Source organism: Anas platyrhynchos, chromosome 1 (assembly GCF_047663525.1).
Source record: "Anas platyrhynchos isolate ZD024472 breed Pekin duck chromosome 1, IASCAAS_PekinDuck_T2T, whole genome shotgun sequence".
In the NCBI taxonomy this organism is placed as follows: Eukaryota; Metazoa; Chordata; class Aves; order Anseriformes; family Anatidae; genus Anas; species Anas platyrhynchos.
The window spans coordinates 42,545,895-42,562,546 of record NC_092587.1 but is presented as its reverse complement, the minus strand read 5'-3'; the positions used below and the strand labels follow the sequence as shown (position 1 = coordinate 42,562,546).

The 16,652-nt window shown below is 49.6% G+C and overlaps 1 protein-coding gene across 8 annotated transcripts in view; it reads right to left on the bottom strand.

Annotated features, from left to right (window-relative positions):
- Positions 1–16,652, bottom strand: part of ZC3H7B (zinc finger CCCH-type containing 7B) — a 43,304-nt gene that overhangs the window by 13,745 nt on the left and 12,907 nt on the right. For 2 of the 8 annotated variants that reach the window (XM_038187599.2, XM_072035323.1), the window contains exons 7-17: positions 15,573–15,632; positions 14,101–14,143; positions 10,131–10,390; positions 9,456–9,804; positions 8,404–8,513; positions 7,459–7,621; positions 7,211–7,372; positions 6,255–6,460; positions 5,416–5,516; positions 4,479–4,660; positions 867–952 (exon numbers count right to left, since the gene is read on the bottom strand). In XM_038187599.2, the coding sequence (XP_038043527.2) occupies positions 867–952; positions 4,479–4,660; positions 5,416–5,516; positions 6,255–6,460; positions 7,211–7,372; positions 7,459–7,621; positions 8,404–8,513; positions 9,456–9,804; positions 10,131–10,390; positions 14,101–14,143; positions 15,573–15,632 (1,722 nt within the window). The remainder of the gene's footprint in view (positions 1–866; positions 953–4,478; positions 4,661–5,415; positions 5,517–6,254; positions 6,461–7,210; positions 7,373–7,458; positions 7,622–8,403; positions 8,514–9,455; positions 9,805–10,130; positions 10,391–14,100; positions 14,144–15,572; positions 15,633–16,652) is intronic. The other 6 variants (XM_072035332.1, XM_072035339.1, XM_072035327.1 and 3 more) reach the window with 6 other exon arrangements.

Sequence of the window (16,652 nt, the reverse complement as noted above, 5' to 3'; positions counted from 1 at the left end):
TGTCCCATACCTTCAGAACCAAACCTATAGCTTCCTGAGAGCTTAGAACAAATTGCTGAGACAATTCAGACAGCTTTGGGAACTAGACACCTTGGTTGCTCTGGACCTTTCCTTCCCATTCCTCAGCCAGCACCCTCTCCTCCACCCACTTCTGCCCACCACAGCAGAACACACACATACATGTACGTTGCTGAGCATTTCCTCCAAGATGACTCTACCTCATGCACCATAACCAGCAGACTGCTGGACACAGCCCACTGAGAGCATCAGTGAAAGTCACCTGAGCCTTTCCTGGTGGGCTAACCCATGGTGATCACACCTGCCTTCCCCAGCAGCAGCACCCTACAGCCTCCAGAATACTGCCTTACTGCTGGAGCAAGGGCACTTCACCGTCTTTGGGAGCTCTCATCCAGGAGACCTCAACCTCAGCAACACCTGATCTGCCAGTTCCACACACTCCGGTGTTCAGAGTAGTCCCACGGGTCATGAGTCATTTCTTGAGTCCTTCCAACTTGCCATATCATCCGTCGGCCACTAAAGGGCAGCAGGACCCCTTTGATCCCTACCCTGTGTGGCCAGGATCCCCCAGGTCTCCTGGTTTCACCAGCAAGGTGTTGCTGGAAGCACCAGCAGGATTGCCCTCCCCGCTCTGGAGGCTTCTCCCCACCACTGAACTGAGCAGATACAACGCTGCAAAACGAGGTGCAAAGATCATCACTGGCACTGCAAACAGGAAAGCTCTCAGCTGCCTCAGTGGCCAGCCTGGTCTGCCTGGGACCTGTGAGGCACAGCAGGGGCAGGAGAAGAGAAAACGTGCTGGAGCAGCCAGAGGCAAACCCAGGCTGTGAGCCCGAGATGCACCTTACCATGCTGTTGGCTGGTTTGCTGGCATGTGCCTCCATCTGTTGCCAGTACTTCTTGGATTCCTGCACGATATCTTCGTGGGTCATTCCTGGGAACAAGAAGGAGGAGACGGGACTGAGCTACCCCTCTTTGACCGACAGAAGAGAGAGAGGGAGGGTTTGCAGCTCTTCCCACACTGTGGCTTAGGAATCCCTGTGTGACTGATGTCCCACCAGGAATATCAGAACATGGGCTGTGAGGGGACCCAACACCACCCCAGAACCTGTTCAGGCACAGGCTAAGGAGGTAACTCTCCAGCGCTCCTGCTCAAGCCAGATGAAAGGGGAAGAGTTTGGACTCCTGGGCTCATGCAGACCTGGTGTTCTGCTGAGGGTGTGTGCAGAGGACTCTGATGCTGACCCTGATTCCTGACCAGGCACTGAGACCTTGACCAAGGCTCTCCCCCAACACCTGATCAACAGATCCTACTCAAGGCCCTGAAGACAATGCTTTGTTATTGGAGTTTTGCCACTAGCCAGGAAGATTTGAGCTATCTCACTGTCTCAGACATCTAGCATCTCCAAAAACCCAGAAGTCTCATCTAATCCTTGCTGTTACGCTCTTCAAGTTGTTGGAGGTGCTCATCAATCAACAGATGAAAAAGGAAGTTGAATTTCAACACAAACACCAAGTCCACCCGAGGCAGCAACACCAGGAGTGCTGTACCAACCAAGGAACAGTTGCTTCTACGTAACCAGCACAGAAACATCTGCAAGGTTTCAGGAATCAGAAACACATCAGTCAGCAAGAAAAAAAGGTTGGTCAGAGCTTATCTAAGGAATTATCTCCTGACCAACTCGAGTGGTGAAGGAACGGCCCCTGCCAGCACCAAGCAGCCAGATGGGTGCTGCAATTTTGAGTACTAGATGTCAAGAGAAAGGTATGTAAGAGTAGGAATTGGTCAGTGTGAGGACTGACTCTGTTAGAGACAAGCCAAGGTTTTTTTAAGTGCTATGAAGACCTGAGATACTTGCCAAAACAAACAAAAGAAGCATCTTACAACTGCCAGTTGACAGGAACAAGTGGGGTGCTGAGGATGGCCTTGGTGCAGCATCCCCAGCACAGAGAGGGCGCAAAATTCCTTGTTTTGCTTTTGCCAATGGCCTTTATTATTGTAGTGTGGTGTTCCCCAGGCATGCCGCATCTCTGGTCTGGGAGCCAGCACGTTCCAGAACATAAGGGCCAGCAAACACAAGTTTTCCTCTCAGTTTAGGCTGAGTGTAACTTCAGTAAGCCACAGCATTCCTGACCTCAGTTTCCCCATTTGTGATTTCAGCTGTCCAAGTGCCTGCCAGACAACAATACTGCTGTTTGTACAGGGCTTGGACAGGATGAAAAGAATTTCTTCAAGAAGTTTTGCTTAGGTTTCCAAAATGGCAGCTGCTGCCTAGCCAGTACTCCCAAATCAGAGCTCTTTGCAGATTTTCTTCTTCTTGACAATTAATCCCAGAGGACACTGTGCAGAGTTAGGAAAACTGCAATTCCCTCTCCCAGGTTCAAGTATTCCAGGGCTGGACACAGCCCTGATCCATTCTTTGGGGGCAAACCCTAAAAAGCTGGGAAAATCACAGCAGAGAGTTAATGCACTGCACTGGAGCTGGCAGAACAAATGCAAAATGACCAAAAATGACCAAAGCAATCTCCATCTTCACCATTCTGCACACCTGCACTGTGAGGCTGGGAATGCAGAGCTCTTGTCAGAAGACTGAATTTCAGATGAAGTCCTTAGCAAGCGACTGCCTTCTCCCACTCCCAGAAATCTGACCTAACTCAATAATATGGTCTAGAAATGTAGTGGTCAGAAAAAAACCCTCCCAGATATGAAAGGATGTTTTCCGACATGCCAGCTCTACAAAGCAGGAACTGTCCCAAACACACTCTGGGAAGCAAAAGGCCGATATGCTGGTCACTTTATAACACTTCAGCATCTTTTGCAACATCACTAGTGAAGACAAAGACCCTGCGATTTCCACCCATGGAAGAAGGTAGCAAGATGTCTGTGAATAGCCACGATGAGGAAGGAAACAGTCCTGCCCACACTGGTTTCACATGCAAGCTCCTATGAATGATGGATGCTCCCTTCCTATTTTTGCAGAGCAAACGGTACCTAAATCAAGCTCTCTGCTCCAAAGCTAAAGCCTTCCCAGAGACTGGTGACAGCTACCTTTCATCTCTGTTTCCTTAACAAGGGCTACACCTAAGAGAGGTGATAATCTACCACTCCAGAAAAGAAAGCTCAAAAGGAGACCAGGCTCATATATACAACAGCCTTGCAGAAAATCAAAAAGATGATGGCTCTCCCATTGTTGGAAAAGATGGGAATAAGCAGAAGATGAACTGACCACTTTTGCAGCTAAACTCATGGCTTGTTTCAGCTCCTGGTTTTCCCTCTGGAAGTCACTCCTTCAGGGAAAGAAGCCAGGAAGCAAAAATCAGTTTACCCATTTCATCTACAGGCAGAAAAGGAAAGAAGAAGGAGAGAAAAGAAACTTTTCCTAAAAATAAAAAATAAATGTGGAGTGGGGAAGAGAGCAAGCTGCTTGAATACTAGAGTGCCCAGAGTACTACAGGCAGTATCATTAACATTTAGGGCAGCAATCCTTGCCTATGGCTCACAAGCAACATGTTGTCTTAGAAGCTCCAGTGCTGTAATTTTTTGATTTCCTGTTGCCGCAAGTAAGTGAGGCCAACTGAGAAGAATACAGATGGCATCTGCCATCTTGTTCATCACTGTCCCTCGTCAGCTGAGCCAAGCCGAGGCTCAGGACTGCATGAGCTACACTGACAGGCACTTGAACAGTAAATTAAATTAGTTGCTCCCAATTACATCAAAGAATGGTAAGAAAAATCTAAACCATATTTTCTCTCTGAAGTACTCCCATTAACCAGGCTGGGTCCTGCACTAAACAAGACCCCGTGGTGAAAACCATCCAGGCAACATTTTGGGGGGACCACCATCCATGCAGTTAACAGGCGAGCAGCAAGAGAAACCCTCCAGCGCTGTCAGAAGGAGAAAGGAGTGCAAGGCCAGATGTGGCAGTGTTGTTGTATGAATGACCCAAATGTAATTCCTGTAATAGCCTCTTCAGAGGCACGCCATCAAAGCCTTTTTGGAAAACACCAAGTATCTTGTCATTTCCCACTGGTGCTGAATTTGTTCAGAGAAACTGAAGACACACAGTCTTTCTTTTTATAACTGCTTTGTCACCTGCGTGTGCTGCTATTCTCACTGCATCAGCTGTTCATTCAGGGACCCAATTGCTATTTAGGGTCTTCCACAGGATTTAAGCATCAAAACACGTCCAGGGATTCAGCCCTACCTAACAATTATTTCAGCTTATGCAGCTGCTCCCAAAGGAAAAGCTTCCTGCTCTGCAATTTACAGTAGCACCTGTAAAGGGACAAGATCTGAATCACCTCACAGAACACCTTGGTGCTATTTTCTGTGTCTCCAAGGAGAGAGATCAAGTGAGCAAAAACTTCTCAGCTCTCCCAGATCACCCTCTTTCCCTCCCAGCTGGCCCCAGGCATGTGCTGGAGGAAACTCGGGTGCATGCACTGCCAGCCACGCTCACCTGAATATTGCTGCAGCAGCCAGACCTTGAGCTCGATGAAACTGTGAGCGAAGTGGCAGCTGTCCTCGCGCAGGCAGCCGTAGCGCACCTCGTGCCGGCACACGTCAAACTGAAAGTGCTCCTGGAACTGGCGGATCTTGGAGTACTTCAGGGAGGTGGAACGCACGATGTGGACCAGACACCTGCAGCCAGGCCAGGGAAATTTTAATCTCTGGAAGACCAAATCTTCAGCCCTCCCCTTTACGTCTGATTTTCATACAATTGACTGGGAAGGCAGATGATCAGCTCTGAGAGAGGCAAACTCCCACTGGAAAAACCAACCACCCATCCTCCCGCTCTGTATAAACTCTAGGTGGGTGTTTGCAGTCTCTTCAGCCCATGGGTGATGCCCTGCTCAAGATCAGAGATCAGACACATTTTAAAACACGCAGCAAATACAACAACTCCTCTGGCTCAGCAAGTCTCTAAGTCTCAGGCTGCCAAGAGCCAGGAGGGGTTGTATTACTGTGTACTTGACATGTTTCTTACACTTGTTTTCCTAAACATTCATTATCAGCCAGTCAGAGGCAGGATCCTGAGCTAAAGGATCTTTGGATTGACCTTTACATAAAGGCCAAACTCAAAGGCAAATTAAGTCAATGGAAAACTTAAGGTGATTCCAAAAGGGCTTTGCTTATGCCTGAAATCCCTCAGCACCAGAAGCAAACACGCAGAGAGAAGCATACAGCACTACTGATCGTGTCTTTAAGCTACCCTATGATTGGAACCCACGGGAGGGAGAGAGGGAGAGAGGAAAAGAGAGAGGGAGAGGGAGAAAGAGAGGGAGAAAAAGAGAGAGAGGGAAAGAGAGAGGGAAAGAGAGAGACCAGGGGCTTGGAGTTAAACTGGCTGGACGTGTGAGAGACTGCTCCTATCAGCACAACCAACATTCACTCACTTGTTGTCATGGAAACTGTGTTTGGCAGAAAGGTTGGAGCAGACAGCTGGTGTGTCCTTGGTCCCTTTGCTGATAATACGGGGTTTGCTGTCAAAGCAAATCTGAGAAGAGAAGAATTAGCATGCTGGGAAAATCTTAGACAGAAGTGAACCAGAGCCATTTCTCTTGGAAGGAGAAGAAGAAGCTGAGCCAGCCTATTCTAATGTTCAAAGTTAGAACAAGCTTGGTGAAAACTTTGTGGTAGGGCTTTAAAATAAAGTAAGTGAACTTTTGGAAAGGCTTCAGGACAACATTTTTGGCTCATTCTCAACAGTATTTTCCACTGCGGTTGGAAAAATTTTGGTCAGAGCCACATATTCTTTCCCAGTTGGGCAACAGAGCAAGAACAAGGGGGAAACGATGGGGAAAAATAAAAAGAAAAGCCAGTTCACAGCTATGAACATCTCTCTTCGCTTGTAACACTGCCAACCTGGGGAACTCTCTGCTGCAGTGCGTCAAGAGGGTAGGAGCTAATCCTTAAGTGGCTGAGTCAGTGGTTCAGCACAGGCAGCAGGCGGGAAGCTGCTTCCTTATGGGATTGTGATTTTTAGAGCAGCTGGAGCCAAATTACACTTCAAAACAACACCTCAAGGCAGAAGAAGAGGAGGGTGGTCCCCTGTGGCTGTGTGCACCTCATGCAGCTGGAGGAGTGAGGAGAACTACCTCACCTTCCTGCTGCGTGGCTGCATCCATCGCTCGCTGTCCTTCTGGGCACAGGGCACTGGCTGGGGCACAACGTCCCAGAAGAGGCACGCGGAGGAGATGCTGAAGGCTCCCACTCCCCCCCCCAAGTCCTGTACCTCACAGAGGAAGGTGAAGATGCCCTGATGTTCCTTCAGGAGCTTGGCAATGGTGAGGCTGCTCTGCTTGATGCCACCTAACGGGTCAAAGAGGAGGTCGCGGTTGAGGGTCCCCTTCCTCTCCTCAGTCCACACGTCGATCTCTTCCTGGTGGTACGCGAAGGTGCAGTTATCCCCGTACTTACAGTCCTGCTTGTTAAGCATATCTACAAAGCAACAAACAGCACACACCACCACACAGGGAGGGCGGCCCAGTCAGAAACTAAGCTCTCTTTCGTCTCCTCCCACTGCCCACACCTCACAAGGAGCTGAAAGCAAGAAAACACAGAGTCAAAGAAAAAGAAGAGACATCTCCCCCCCAGGTTTGAGTACACCAGGGCATTCAGCGAGGTTAATGCAAACCACTAAGTGGTGACAACCTCACGTAGATGCCATCTGTTGGGGAAACTGCTTCACTACGGAGGCCTGCTTTAATGCAGTGCTCAGCCAGGGACAGGCTGCAACTTAACCACCCCCTTTTTAAAGCCAATCCAGATTAAGTTCTCCTGGCAGCTCAGCACTAAGCTGGGACCGTTACCTTGGCTATTCTTCCCTCCCCACCTCAGCAGGAGCTTTGCAGTGACACTGCCTCAGGGACCTATCTGATCATGTTGCACGTACAAGCAAAGGAGCAGGCCTTGAGCGCTTTACCCTAGGCAGAGCCACAGACCTGCTGCGTGGCTGCTGGGTGGAGCAGGACTAATGCAGGCATGTGTACAGCAGGCAGATTCTCAGCAAAGCATTTATCAACTGCCTTGGCCCCCCTTGCACTGGGGGTCACAGCCCACAGGCTGTTGTTGGGACAGGAAGACCCCAAAGACAAGAAGCAAGACCAACAGAAGACCTCTCCCAGCCACCCCGGCACACAAATTACAACCCCTTCCCAGCCACCCGCAGCCCTATCCCCTCCAGATCACCTTTGCACAGGTAATACGATCCTACAAAGTTGGTTTTCGTTGGGCGAGGACGAATCCTCTTCCAGGTCTTGTCTTCCGAGTTCTTCAGCCTGCCCAGCAGGATGTCTCGCTTGCATTTGTGCTCCAAGCCTTCCCGATAGGTGTAATCACCAGCCTTGGGCCCTGCAGCAGGGAAGAACCCCATCAGCCAGGGGAGACGCAAACCCTAGCGCGAGCCAACGCTCCAGGTGGCAGAACAAATGCATCACCTGTTTTGGGGTAGCAGATGTGACAGGCTTGTTTGAAGACATGAGTGGACGCCAGGGGGTTCTTCACCAGCAGGGCTGTGTTGGGCATTACTGGTTCTGGCTGGGACAGCAGGTGCTCGGTGACTTTGGGCACAGCTGGGTGACTCACTCCGCCGAGGCTGACCTGCGCAAAACCACACAGACATCACTTCTGAGCTCTGCAACCATGCGAGGAAGAAAACTCCGCAACCCCACATCCCGCTCCAGTCTCCCCCCAAACTTCCTCATTTTCTCCCTCATCGAAGCATTCAAATCTGAAACGACATTGCCAAAAAAGCTGCATGCATCTTTTAAAAAAATAACCAAGTGTTGTATGTTCACTTCAAGGACAGGTCTCCTTCACTCGTGGTAAGGAGACGCCAATTTTCTATCATGAGACACAGAACAAAACGCCCCCCTCACTCCTTCCCGTTCCTTCCATCACAACCAACCCTCAAATCAACCCGGGAGGACAAACAACTGCTTATCAGTCTTCAGGCAGCAGATTAATCTGAGGATAGAGACTTTCCACTGCAGTGACGTAACAGGGACAGCGGGACAGGAACTTGAGAAGAACAATTTGTGTTCCAGACTTGCTGGCCAGAGATAACCCTACCCCTTTCCCCCACCACTGGAGACACGGGACAGGAGCAGAACACTTTATCTGGAAAAGCCTCCTGAGAGGGGCAGGGAGGAGCAAAGAACTTCACTAGTCTTAAGACAAACCTGGCTTACTCTGCCCCACCCTTCAGTGTTATGTGGCTGCTAGGTACAGTGGCCACCTTGGATAAAAATGATGGAACAAATGTCTTCCTGCTGACTCTGGGGAAACCTTTACCTGCCTCACCAAAAGGCTGGGGAGAGCGCTGACCGGGGCAGGTTAAGAAGAGGGGCCCAAATTACCTACAGCACCCAAGTCACCACTACCTTGGCTCCAGAGCACCTTGGGACATCAGCATGGGGGAGCGGCTCACTCACCACGGGGGATGGTTTTTGGCTGCCAGGTGGGTGTCGCAGTTCCTGAGGGCTGGTTTCTTCTGGGCAAAAGAAGGGGGAAAAACACAAAACAAAATGATCATCTCACATTCAGAGGTGGTTCTGCTCACAAAAAGACAAATAACTGCTTGTGAAATCCATTTGCTTTATTTATTTCATACCATTTTAGTACTTTTTACTTAAACCACCCATCTAAGTCTTGGGAAAACTCTAGGAAAGGCCTTCTGGTCCCCAAAATCACACTGAACCCATGTATGCCACTGAGTTCTGGCATTCCCAAGGTGGCAGCGCTGAGGCAGCCCAATGCTGAGGTGAATCTGAGTGCTGAAGTGCTGACTGCTCAGCCTCTGTTCTTCTCAAAATATTTGTGCTGCCTACATACTGCAACCCAGGGGACAACCTGTCCCAGAAGAAGCCTGCCTTCACTCATGGGACAGGTGGGAACCAGCTTTTTGCACACCAACAGTTTGGCTCCCTGTGACATAAAAGCTCAGTGCCCAATGCCCCAGGATGCTTACTGCCCTGAATTCAGATGGGAGGGACCCACCTTGGCCTTTACCATTTTGCCTGGTGCAATGAGGTCCTATTTCATTTAAAACAGCCACCAAGATTTTACTCATTTGGTCTAAAACATCAGACACTGGGGAAGGTGGAGGAATCACTTCATAGTCTAGTAGATTGTGCCAAATGATGCATCTTGGATACCAAGCCATGATCAGGCCTCACTGCTCCTCATCACACACCTTGGTGTTCCTTTCTCCCCTGAGATTTCACACCATGCACATAGTGGTTATCTGGGATTACACACCTACAGCCCTTCTTATTACTCATGAGCAAGACATATTCAGCTGCTCTGCCCTCTCCAACATTTGTATTCCTGTTCTGAGTGGGGAGAGCTATCGGACACACCTCTTCAGCCCTGAAGGAAACAGCCTTGGCTTTCCCTGGTAAAACAGAATAAAACCCTGTCACCCCACACCTACCAATGGCAAAGGAATCCAAGGCATCCAGTGACCCTCTGCTTGTCCCAAAAGAGTCCAGGGCATCGAGCCGTGAGTCTGTGTAGGGGAGCAGATCCAGGGAATCCAACGAATCCAAGGTGGAGCCACCACTTCCCCCTGGCGGGGGCTCGAAGGCGTCCAGCACGGAGGAGGAGGAGAGCTGCTTGGTGGGATCCATCACCAGGCCGAAAGAGGCGGGCGGCAGCGGGGTGGAGACGGGGATGCTGGCCGTCACGACCGGGGGCAGCAGCGGAGTTCCCCCCGGGAACACGGGGATCAGCTGGGGCATCTCCGTTGGCAGGTTGGTGGGAATGGTGCCCTGGACCAGAGACTTTGGGGAGTTGGGCAAGAGGAAGAGAAGCAGCACGTTAGAAACAAGGAGCAGGGAGTGAGTGAAGGCAGAGAGCCACAGGCTTCCAGCCAGGTGTGTGCTGAATTATATGAGCGGAAGGGACACCCGGCAGCCCCATACACAGGCAGACTTCCCCCAGACCTTCCCATCCCATCCGTCTGCACCACACACAGCCCGGGATGAATGAGTTCTGCCAGAGGAAGAGCTAGGATGAAAGACTGACAGAAAGAGAGAGGCAGCACGCATACCCTTCAGCTCCAAAAAACGATTTGGAACAGGAAGCAGGGGACCCGTGCAGCTCTTACTAGAGGGTAGGGTGACCCCTCAGCGAGGGAGTCCAGGAGGGAGTCCAGTTCTTCCCCGATGATGTCCCCATCTGTGAAGTCCTCCACGCTCTCAGGCACCGGCAGGGGCACGCAGTCCGGAGACGGGAGCAAGCTGGCAGCAGGGAGCGAGGTAGGCAGGCCCTTTGCATCCGAGTCTGAGGGCAAAGGGGCCAGCCCCTCGCTCCCAGGGATGGAGGTGGCCACGGGAGCCGGGAGGCACTGCAGGTCCATAGAGCAGTCTGTGACGGGGGAGAAACAGAGCCAGTCACCCAGGAGAGCCTCTTGCAAGGGGCAAGCAGAGCACAGCCTGGAAGAAAACAGCACTGTACAGCTCCATCAAATCACAAACACCAAGTACATCGAGTTTCCAGAGGAGGGCTCTGGTCTGAAGAGTTCTTGCCCTTTGATATTTGTTCCTGATCTCCAGTGGCTCACTGATAGCTGAAGCATGCTCTAAAGGCCAGCGCACAGACCGACGGCCCGGATCTGGCAAGCAGGAACCAGAACAATACAAAGCCTGTGGCTGATCCCTTACTGAATTTGCTGCGGCCAGGACTGAGGGCCAGGGGCACGTAATCCCATTTCTATACAACCCACCGCCTGGTGTTTTCTTTAATGTTTCTCATTAATGCACTTGGCAGAGATCGCTGCCTCCTCTGCTCCTTGGAGCTTCGATATCCCAGCTGAAAGCTTGCTTACTCGCACCCCCTCTCTAAGCCCTCAGGCATTCTGTATGGCAAAAGATAAAAACACATGGCCCTGCTGGGAAGAGTCAGAGATGAGGGGCTCAGACCAGGCTGTGCTAACAACGTGTCCCCAAAAAACCCCATCAGACTCACTCAGCTGTTTTTATTCAAGAAAATTTCCTGCTTGAGTGCTTCCTGATGTCTGCAGGTGGGAGGATGCTCCCCGTGTTCCCCCTCAGCACTTCAGCACCAAACATCCCCTTAGAAACTTCCATGAGCAAGGGTTGGGGCATGAGAGGAGCAGGGATTTTTCCTAAGGTTTCCTCACCCTTCCAGTACGCTAAAGAAAAGCTAAGATGTTCCCATCATGCAAAATAAACCTCTGTTAAGTGAAGTTAAGGTTACAAGCACAGATTCCTCACAAAAGAGCATTTTATTCTCAAAACAAATTAAAGGTTAAAAAAAAAAAAAGTTAGAAATTCAGGAAATGCAGCATTACATTTGCAGTTCTCAAACCAAGCACCCAAACTACCTTAATTCTGCCCCTGTGAAGATGTCCTGGAATGAAAGAAAAGAAATCAGAAAAAAAGGTGCTACTTTCTCCGTCCGCACAGCAGTGGCTGCACTGTACCTGTGGCAGGCTAAGGCTTACTGTAAGCAAGGCTCAGTTTGGAGGGAGAGGCAACAGCTTTTATTAGAAGGGCTGATAATGGAAAGAGACTAGACAAGCTTCTGAGATGCAGATCTTCACCCAAGGAGAGAAACTGCATCTTGTCTGTATGAGCCCTGTGTACCCAGCCTCCACGAGACCTCAGCTGTCTCTTTGTACGTGGGGCTGTAACGCCACGTCGCTGCCCGAGGACCGTGTGGACGCCTTCCTCACAGCCAGCTCAGCAAACCAGCAATTCCTGCAAACCCCCGAGTCCCGAACAGAACAACAGCAGAGCTGACACACATGCACGGGCCCCTTTATCTCCGGCCACCGCCCCCTGCAACCTTTCCTCCTGCATTTTTTTGTCGGGAGCAGGATGGCCGCCGAGGTCGCTGTGCAAAGCGCTGGAGGCCAAGCCATGGCAGAAGGCAAGGGAAAGAAGGGAAACAGCAAGGAACAGACACCGGTTCCCCTTCACAACCTTACACATCCTTCCAAAGCCGTCCCTCAGATCAGGCCCAGCCCTAACCCCATGTCCCCTTTGCACGGGCTTCTCTCAGCTCACCTCCCTCGGTCGCGGACCCTCCAGCCAGCCATTCAGCTTCCCCTCGGTGCTGGCCTCACCACTGGTAGCTCAGCCAGATTTCCCTCAGTACAAAGGGACTGCTTGTCCCTTCCCATTTTTTCAGATGTTTAAATCTGGAGTACTGTCAAGATCCCTCCGAGGGCCAACGAGGAGTTCAGGACACGCTGGAGGGGCCGGGGACACGTGCAGGGGGGGGGCAGAAGGGTTCCCAACGATACGGCCTCGAGGGATCCAGAAGCACAAACCTCTGAGGAATGAGTGAGGCCTCCCGTTCCCAGTCAGACTGGGAAGCAGAGAAATGTCCTCAAATGCCCTAAGAGGCCCAAACCCCTGCAAAGCTGAAGGCAGAGAAAGAGAAGGGATGCCCCACAGCTCAGTGCAAGAGAAGGGCGAGGAGAAGACAAGGGAACCAAGAGATCCCACTGCCTGCACACAGAAGAAACCCTGCTCCTCTCCCCCTGACCCCCCAAACCCTGCCCTCCTTCCAGCCACCCGCTCCCCTTCCCCTCCATCCTCTCTCCTCCCCTACCTCTACTTTCCCAATCCTGCTTTCCCCAGGATGCCCCCATCTGCTGAGCCTGACCATCAGCCACCGTGCCCAGCGAGGTGAATGCAGTGCCCTTAAAAGCCCTGCTTCTCGCTCCGTGTCCCAAAACACAGTTGTTCCCCCTGTGTGTTTGCTGGCCAAAGGCCATACTGAGCCCTATCTGAGCCATGATCTGTGTGGGGCAGGGCCGAATTAATCAGATGATTTCAAGCAAAGCATGAAGGAAGCGGCTGCAGGAGTTTGCATCTCAAAACAAAACCAAAAACCACCACCAAAAGCCCACAACAACCTTACTGAAAAAGCTTTTAAGCTGAAATGCTCAAGGTAGCTGGCACCCAGAGCTCTCCTCACGGCGTGCCAGTCTCAGGGCAAGGGGTAACTTATCATTTCAGGGGCTTTGAAAAGATCTAGCAGAAAATGTTCTCTCTGCCTGAACTGCAGCAAAGCTGGCGTGCTGCTCTGACAACAAATCCTGACTAGACAAAGAGCCTCCTGGATGCAGGCGCTCTTCGCGCTGCAGTCAGAGTCCGGTTCATCTCAGCACAGCAAGATAAGAAGAAAAACTCTCTTTGTTTTGTGGAAGTGGGTCTCATGATTGCATGCAGCATTCAGTTATCCAACCGGCATTCAACAGAGAACGAACGTGTTTTCCAAAGCAGACACCAAATTATCATCACAGATCATGAAATTAGTGTCTTTCTATAAAAACAGCAATGGCCAACTGTGGCGGCAAGTGTCACGCTTAGGACTGCAGCTACCTTTCGAAGGAGCAGAGACTGACACACTCAGAGGCACGACTTGAACGCTCCAGCACACGACGGAGGGCAAAGCACCCAGCTAGCCTTTCCACAGGGGCAGAGTTAAGGTCACTTGATTCCCAGCATGAGAAAAGCAACCCTGTGGCCCTCACTCTGCTCCTCCCAGGTGCCTAACGCAGAGTGAGGCTCTCCTGGGGCCCTCCCAGCTCCTTTTGTTTTCAACTCCTCCATCTCAACGGCCTGGAGGACTACACGTGCTCAAGGCACAGATAGTTGCCTACAACCTTAACTTCACTTTATCTAGGCTGTTTTGTCTGGGAGCTTACAGAAGAATTTCAGCAGCTTTGCCAAGCCCAGCTTTAAGAAAGCACAACTGGAGGAGGTTGTGAACCTCAGCAGATCCTTTTAATTCCCGGAGATGTCCCTCACTGGGCCTGGACAAAAAGCTTTTCTGTAGCAGGTACTAGCAGGTAAGCACCTGCTCTGCCTCATTTTCCCCTCAGCCAGAGACTCAGTAGCTGACTGCAAATCTCAAGGTGCAAGGAGAAACCAGTTAAGGTAATTATCTCACACGCTCCTGCTTCCCACCATCTTTTCCTCCTCCTAGTCATCAAATTACGCAGAAGAGCCACAAATGAAGATGATGAACCTCTCAGGCCCACCAACCTGCTCAGATACCTTACTGACAACACAAAAATCAGAGAAGAGAAATGTCTTTACCTGTGTCAATGTCATCAATCGAACCCAAACCATTGGAGGTGGTCTGTGAAGAGGGCATAGGAAAGAGGAGAGAAATTAGCACCACAAATTCATCTCTAAAAAGATATTCACACTTCACAGACGAGACCCTTTACTACTCCTAAATGTACATGGCCCTTTCTTTTCCTTTATTGCCTCTTTCAGTGCCAGAACAGTAAAACCACTGAACTTTAAGAGGGCATTCATTCAAAGAGCCTCTTCATTTTCACCTTCAGCAGTGGACTAATCCTGTTTCTGCAAAGGGTACCAGCCCTGCATAATGCCCAACCACGTGAGTGAATCTGTACACAGACCGGGCTTTTTTGTGTGTTGATGAGAATGCCGTGTCCCACGTCTCAGGACAAACCAGTCGGTCAGCCCTGTGCAGCGTGAGATCTGATTAGCCTGATCTTACACAACATTCCTTTTCGTAGTTCACATATTTTGCAATCTAATAACCGCAAACTTTTACAGCAAACTCAAAACAGGAAAAGGTTTCCGCCAAGACAACTGCTGACTTGGAGCTTCAGGCAAGGAATAAAAAAAGCCCGTATTTTACAAAAACATAAACAGAGGCAAGTATGTGCGCTCTCAGCTTAAACTTATAGAGGTACGAGGAGAGCATTACATTGGAGATACTGCATCTACTGCAACATTTTTTGCAACTTCTACTGTTTGCAGTACTATAATTTCTTGCAAAATGGAAGATTTTCAAATCAAAAACTAGATACAACTATAAAAGACAGCTGACTTGCCCCCTAGAAATATGTGAAGGCAAGTCACTGAGCAGTGGCAGGTAAACAGATTCTTTAGTAACCCCTCTTGCCACACCAAATGTCAATTTTCATGGTTTTACGGTTTGCTTGCTTTAAGGAGTCGTGTGAAGTACCAAACAGCCTGTAAAAGCATCAGGGCTTTTTTTCTTTTTTCTTCTCCTTGGTAGCCAGTGGTGGTACACAGAAATCGGCAATTTCAGATATTTTGCTTTATTATTTGTACAGAGCCCTGCCTGAGATGGACCTTCCAGTTCAAAGAACAACACAAAGAATACGTAAACCGTGTATGTACCTTGCTCAATTCTGGACAACGAAACTATGTTGCATGATTTAATTCCTTATGTTTTTTCAGCAGTTGCATTTTCTGGTTTTCACTTACTGTTGTCCTAACCATGTAAAAACTTGAAAACTGAAACATCTTTAAAATGCACAGGAAAACAAACACTCACAGTAACCACGAAAAGCAATCACCTTCAGTGGTCTGTTGATAGCAAAAGTGTTTTCACCAGAAATATTTTCAAAGAAATGAATTTCCTTGACAATATTTCTTAAAAGGGGAACACGCTAATTAGAACATTTAAATCCTAGGAGACAGCTATAATTGTGCATGTAAATAAAGCTCATAAGCATTCCAGTTGCAATCCACGAACAGTAACAACCACAGGGTGCAAACTATACCTGATTTGACAAATTGATTGATGTGCCATTACTGAGTAGAGAGAACGTTTCCAATTCCTGCTGCAAGGAAGAGAGATGTCTTAGAACAAAGGCAACTCATGAATGCTTATAAAGAAGGTAGGTAAAGCTGGGTACAATACAGTTTTCCTTTCAGGCACTGTCCATAAATAAAAGGTACCCCAAAAGGCATACCTCTGTGTACGAGGGTACAGTTTTCTGAACGCTGGCAGTGCCAGGTATTTATCATGGACACCTTACTGCAGAACACCCAACACCCAATGCACAATCAAGAAGTGAAAATGGTCCCTAAGTAACAGAAGTTTTTTCCTTTTCTTTAAAACATTACTGCTCTGGGAGGGCTTTACAACACTGGAATGAAATCTGGAAGTCAACACAAGAGATAGCAAGGCATCAAGAAATTTCAAGTAATAAAATCATTTTGGATTTTCTGATCTTTGTTTTTCTATCTTTTCTACAAAAAAAAAAAAAAATCAGAGTAAAACTTCCCTTCCTTTGAGACAGAACTGTCTCAGGGTGCTGAGAGTTGCTACTACATCAAGGGCTTTTGGGGGGGGCCTATCACACGTGAGGTTTGTTGCGAAGAGGAATATGATGCCAGAAGAACATTTTCCCAAAAAGCTCTCTGCAGACAGACTGGATGCCCAGGGATCACATCACCAAATACAGCAAAGCTGCTCCCCTGGCGGTGCTCCACACACCACTGTGCCCGGGGCTGAGGCTGCAGCTGGGCAGAGGCGGCTCAGAGAGGCGCTGTCAGTCGTTCAGTGAACACGCAGTGAACACTGGCTGATGCTGCTTACTCCTGAAAACGCACCTCGGGATTTTACATGAGCGAGGCAGGTTTATCCAAGAGGGCCAGCAGTGGCTTAACGCCCTCTAGCTCCATCCCGGAGTATAGATTTCCATACCAGCAGAGCACGCCAGTTACTGCAGCACTTTCTTTTAGAGCCAGGTTACAGATACAGCCACTGGGGTCAATTAACTGGACCCACGGCTTGCTTTTGGCTGCCTTCTTTCCTAGCATCTGCCCAGCTGTGTACCTGCCATGTTCCCCTAAGT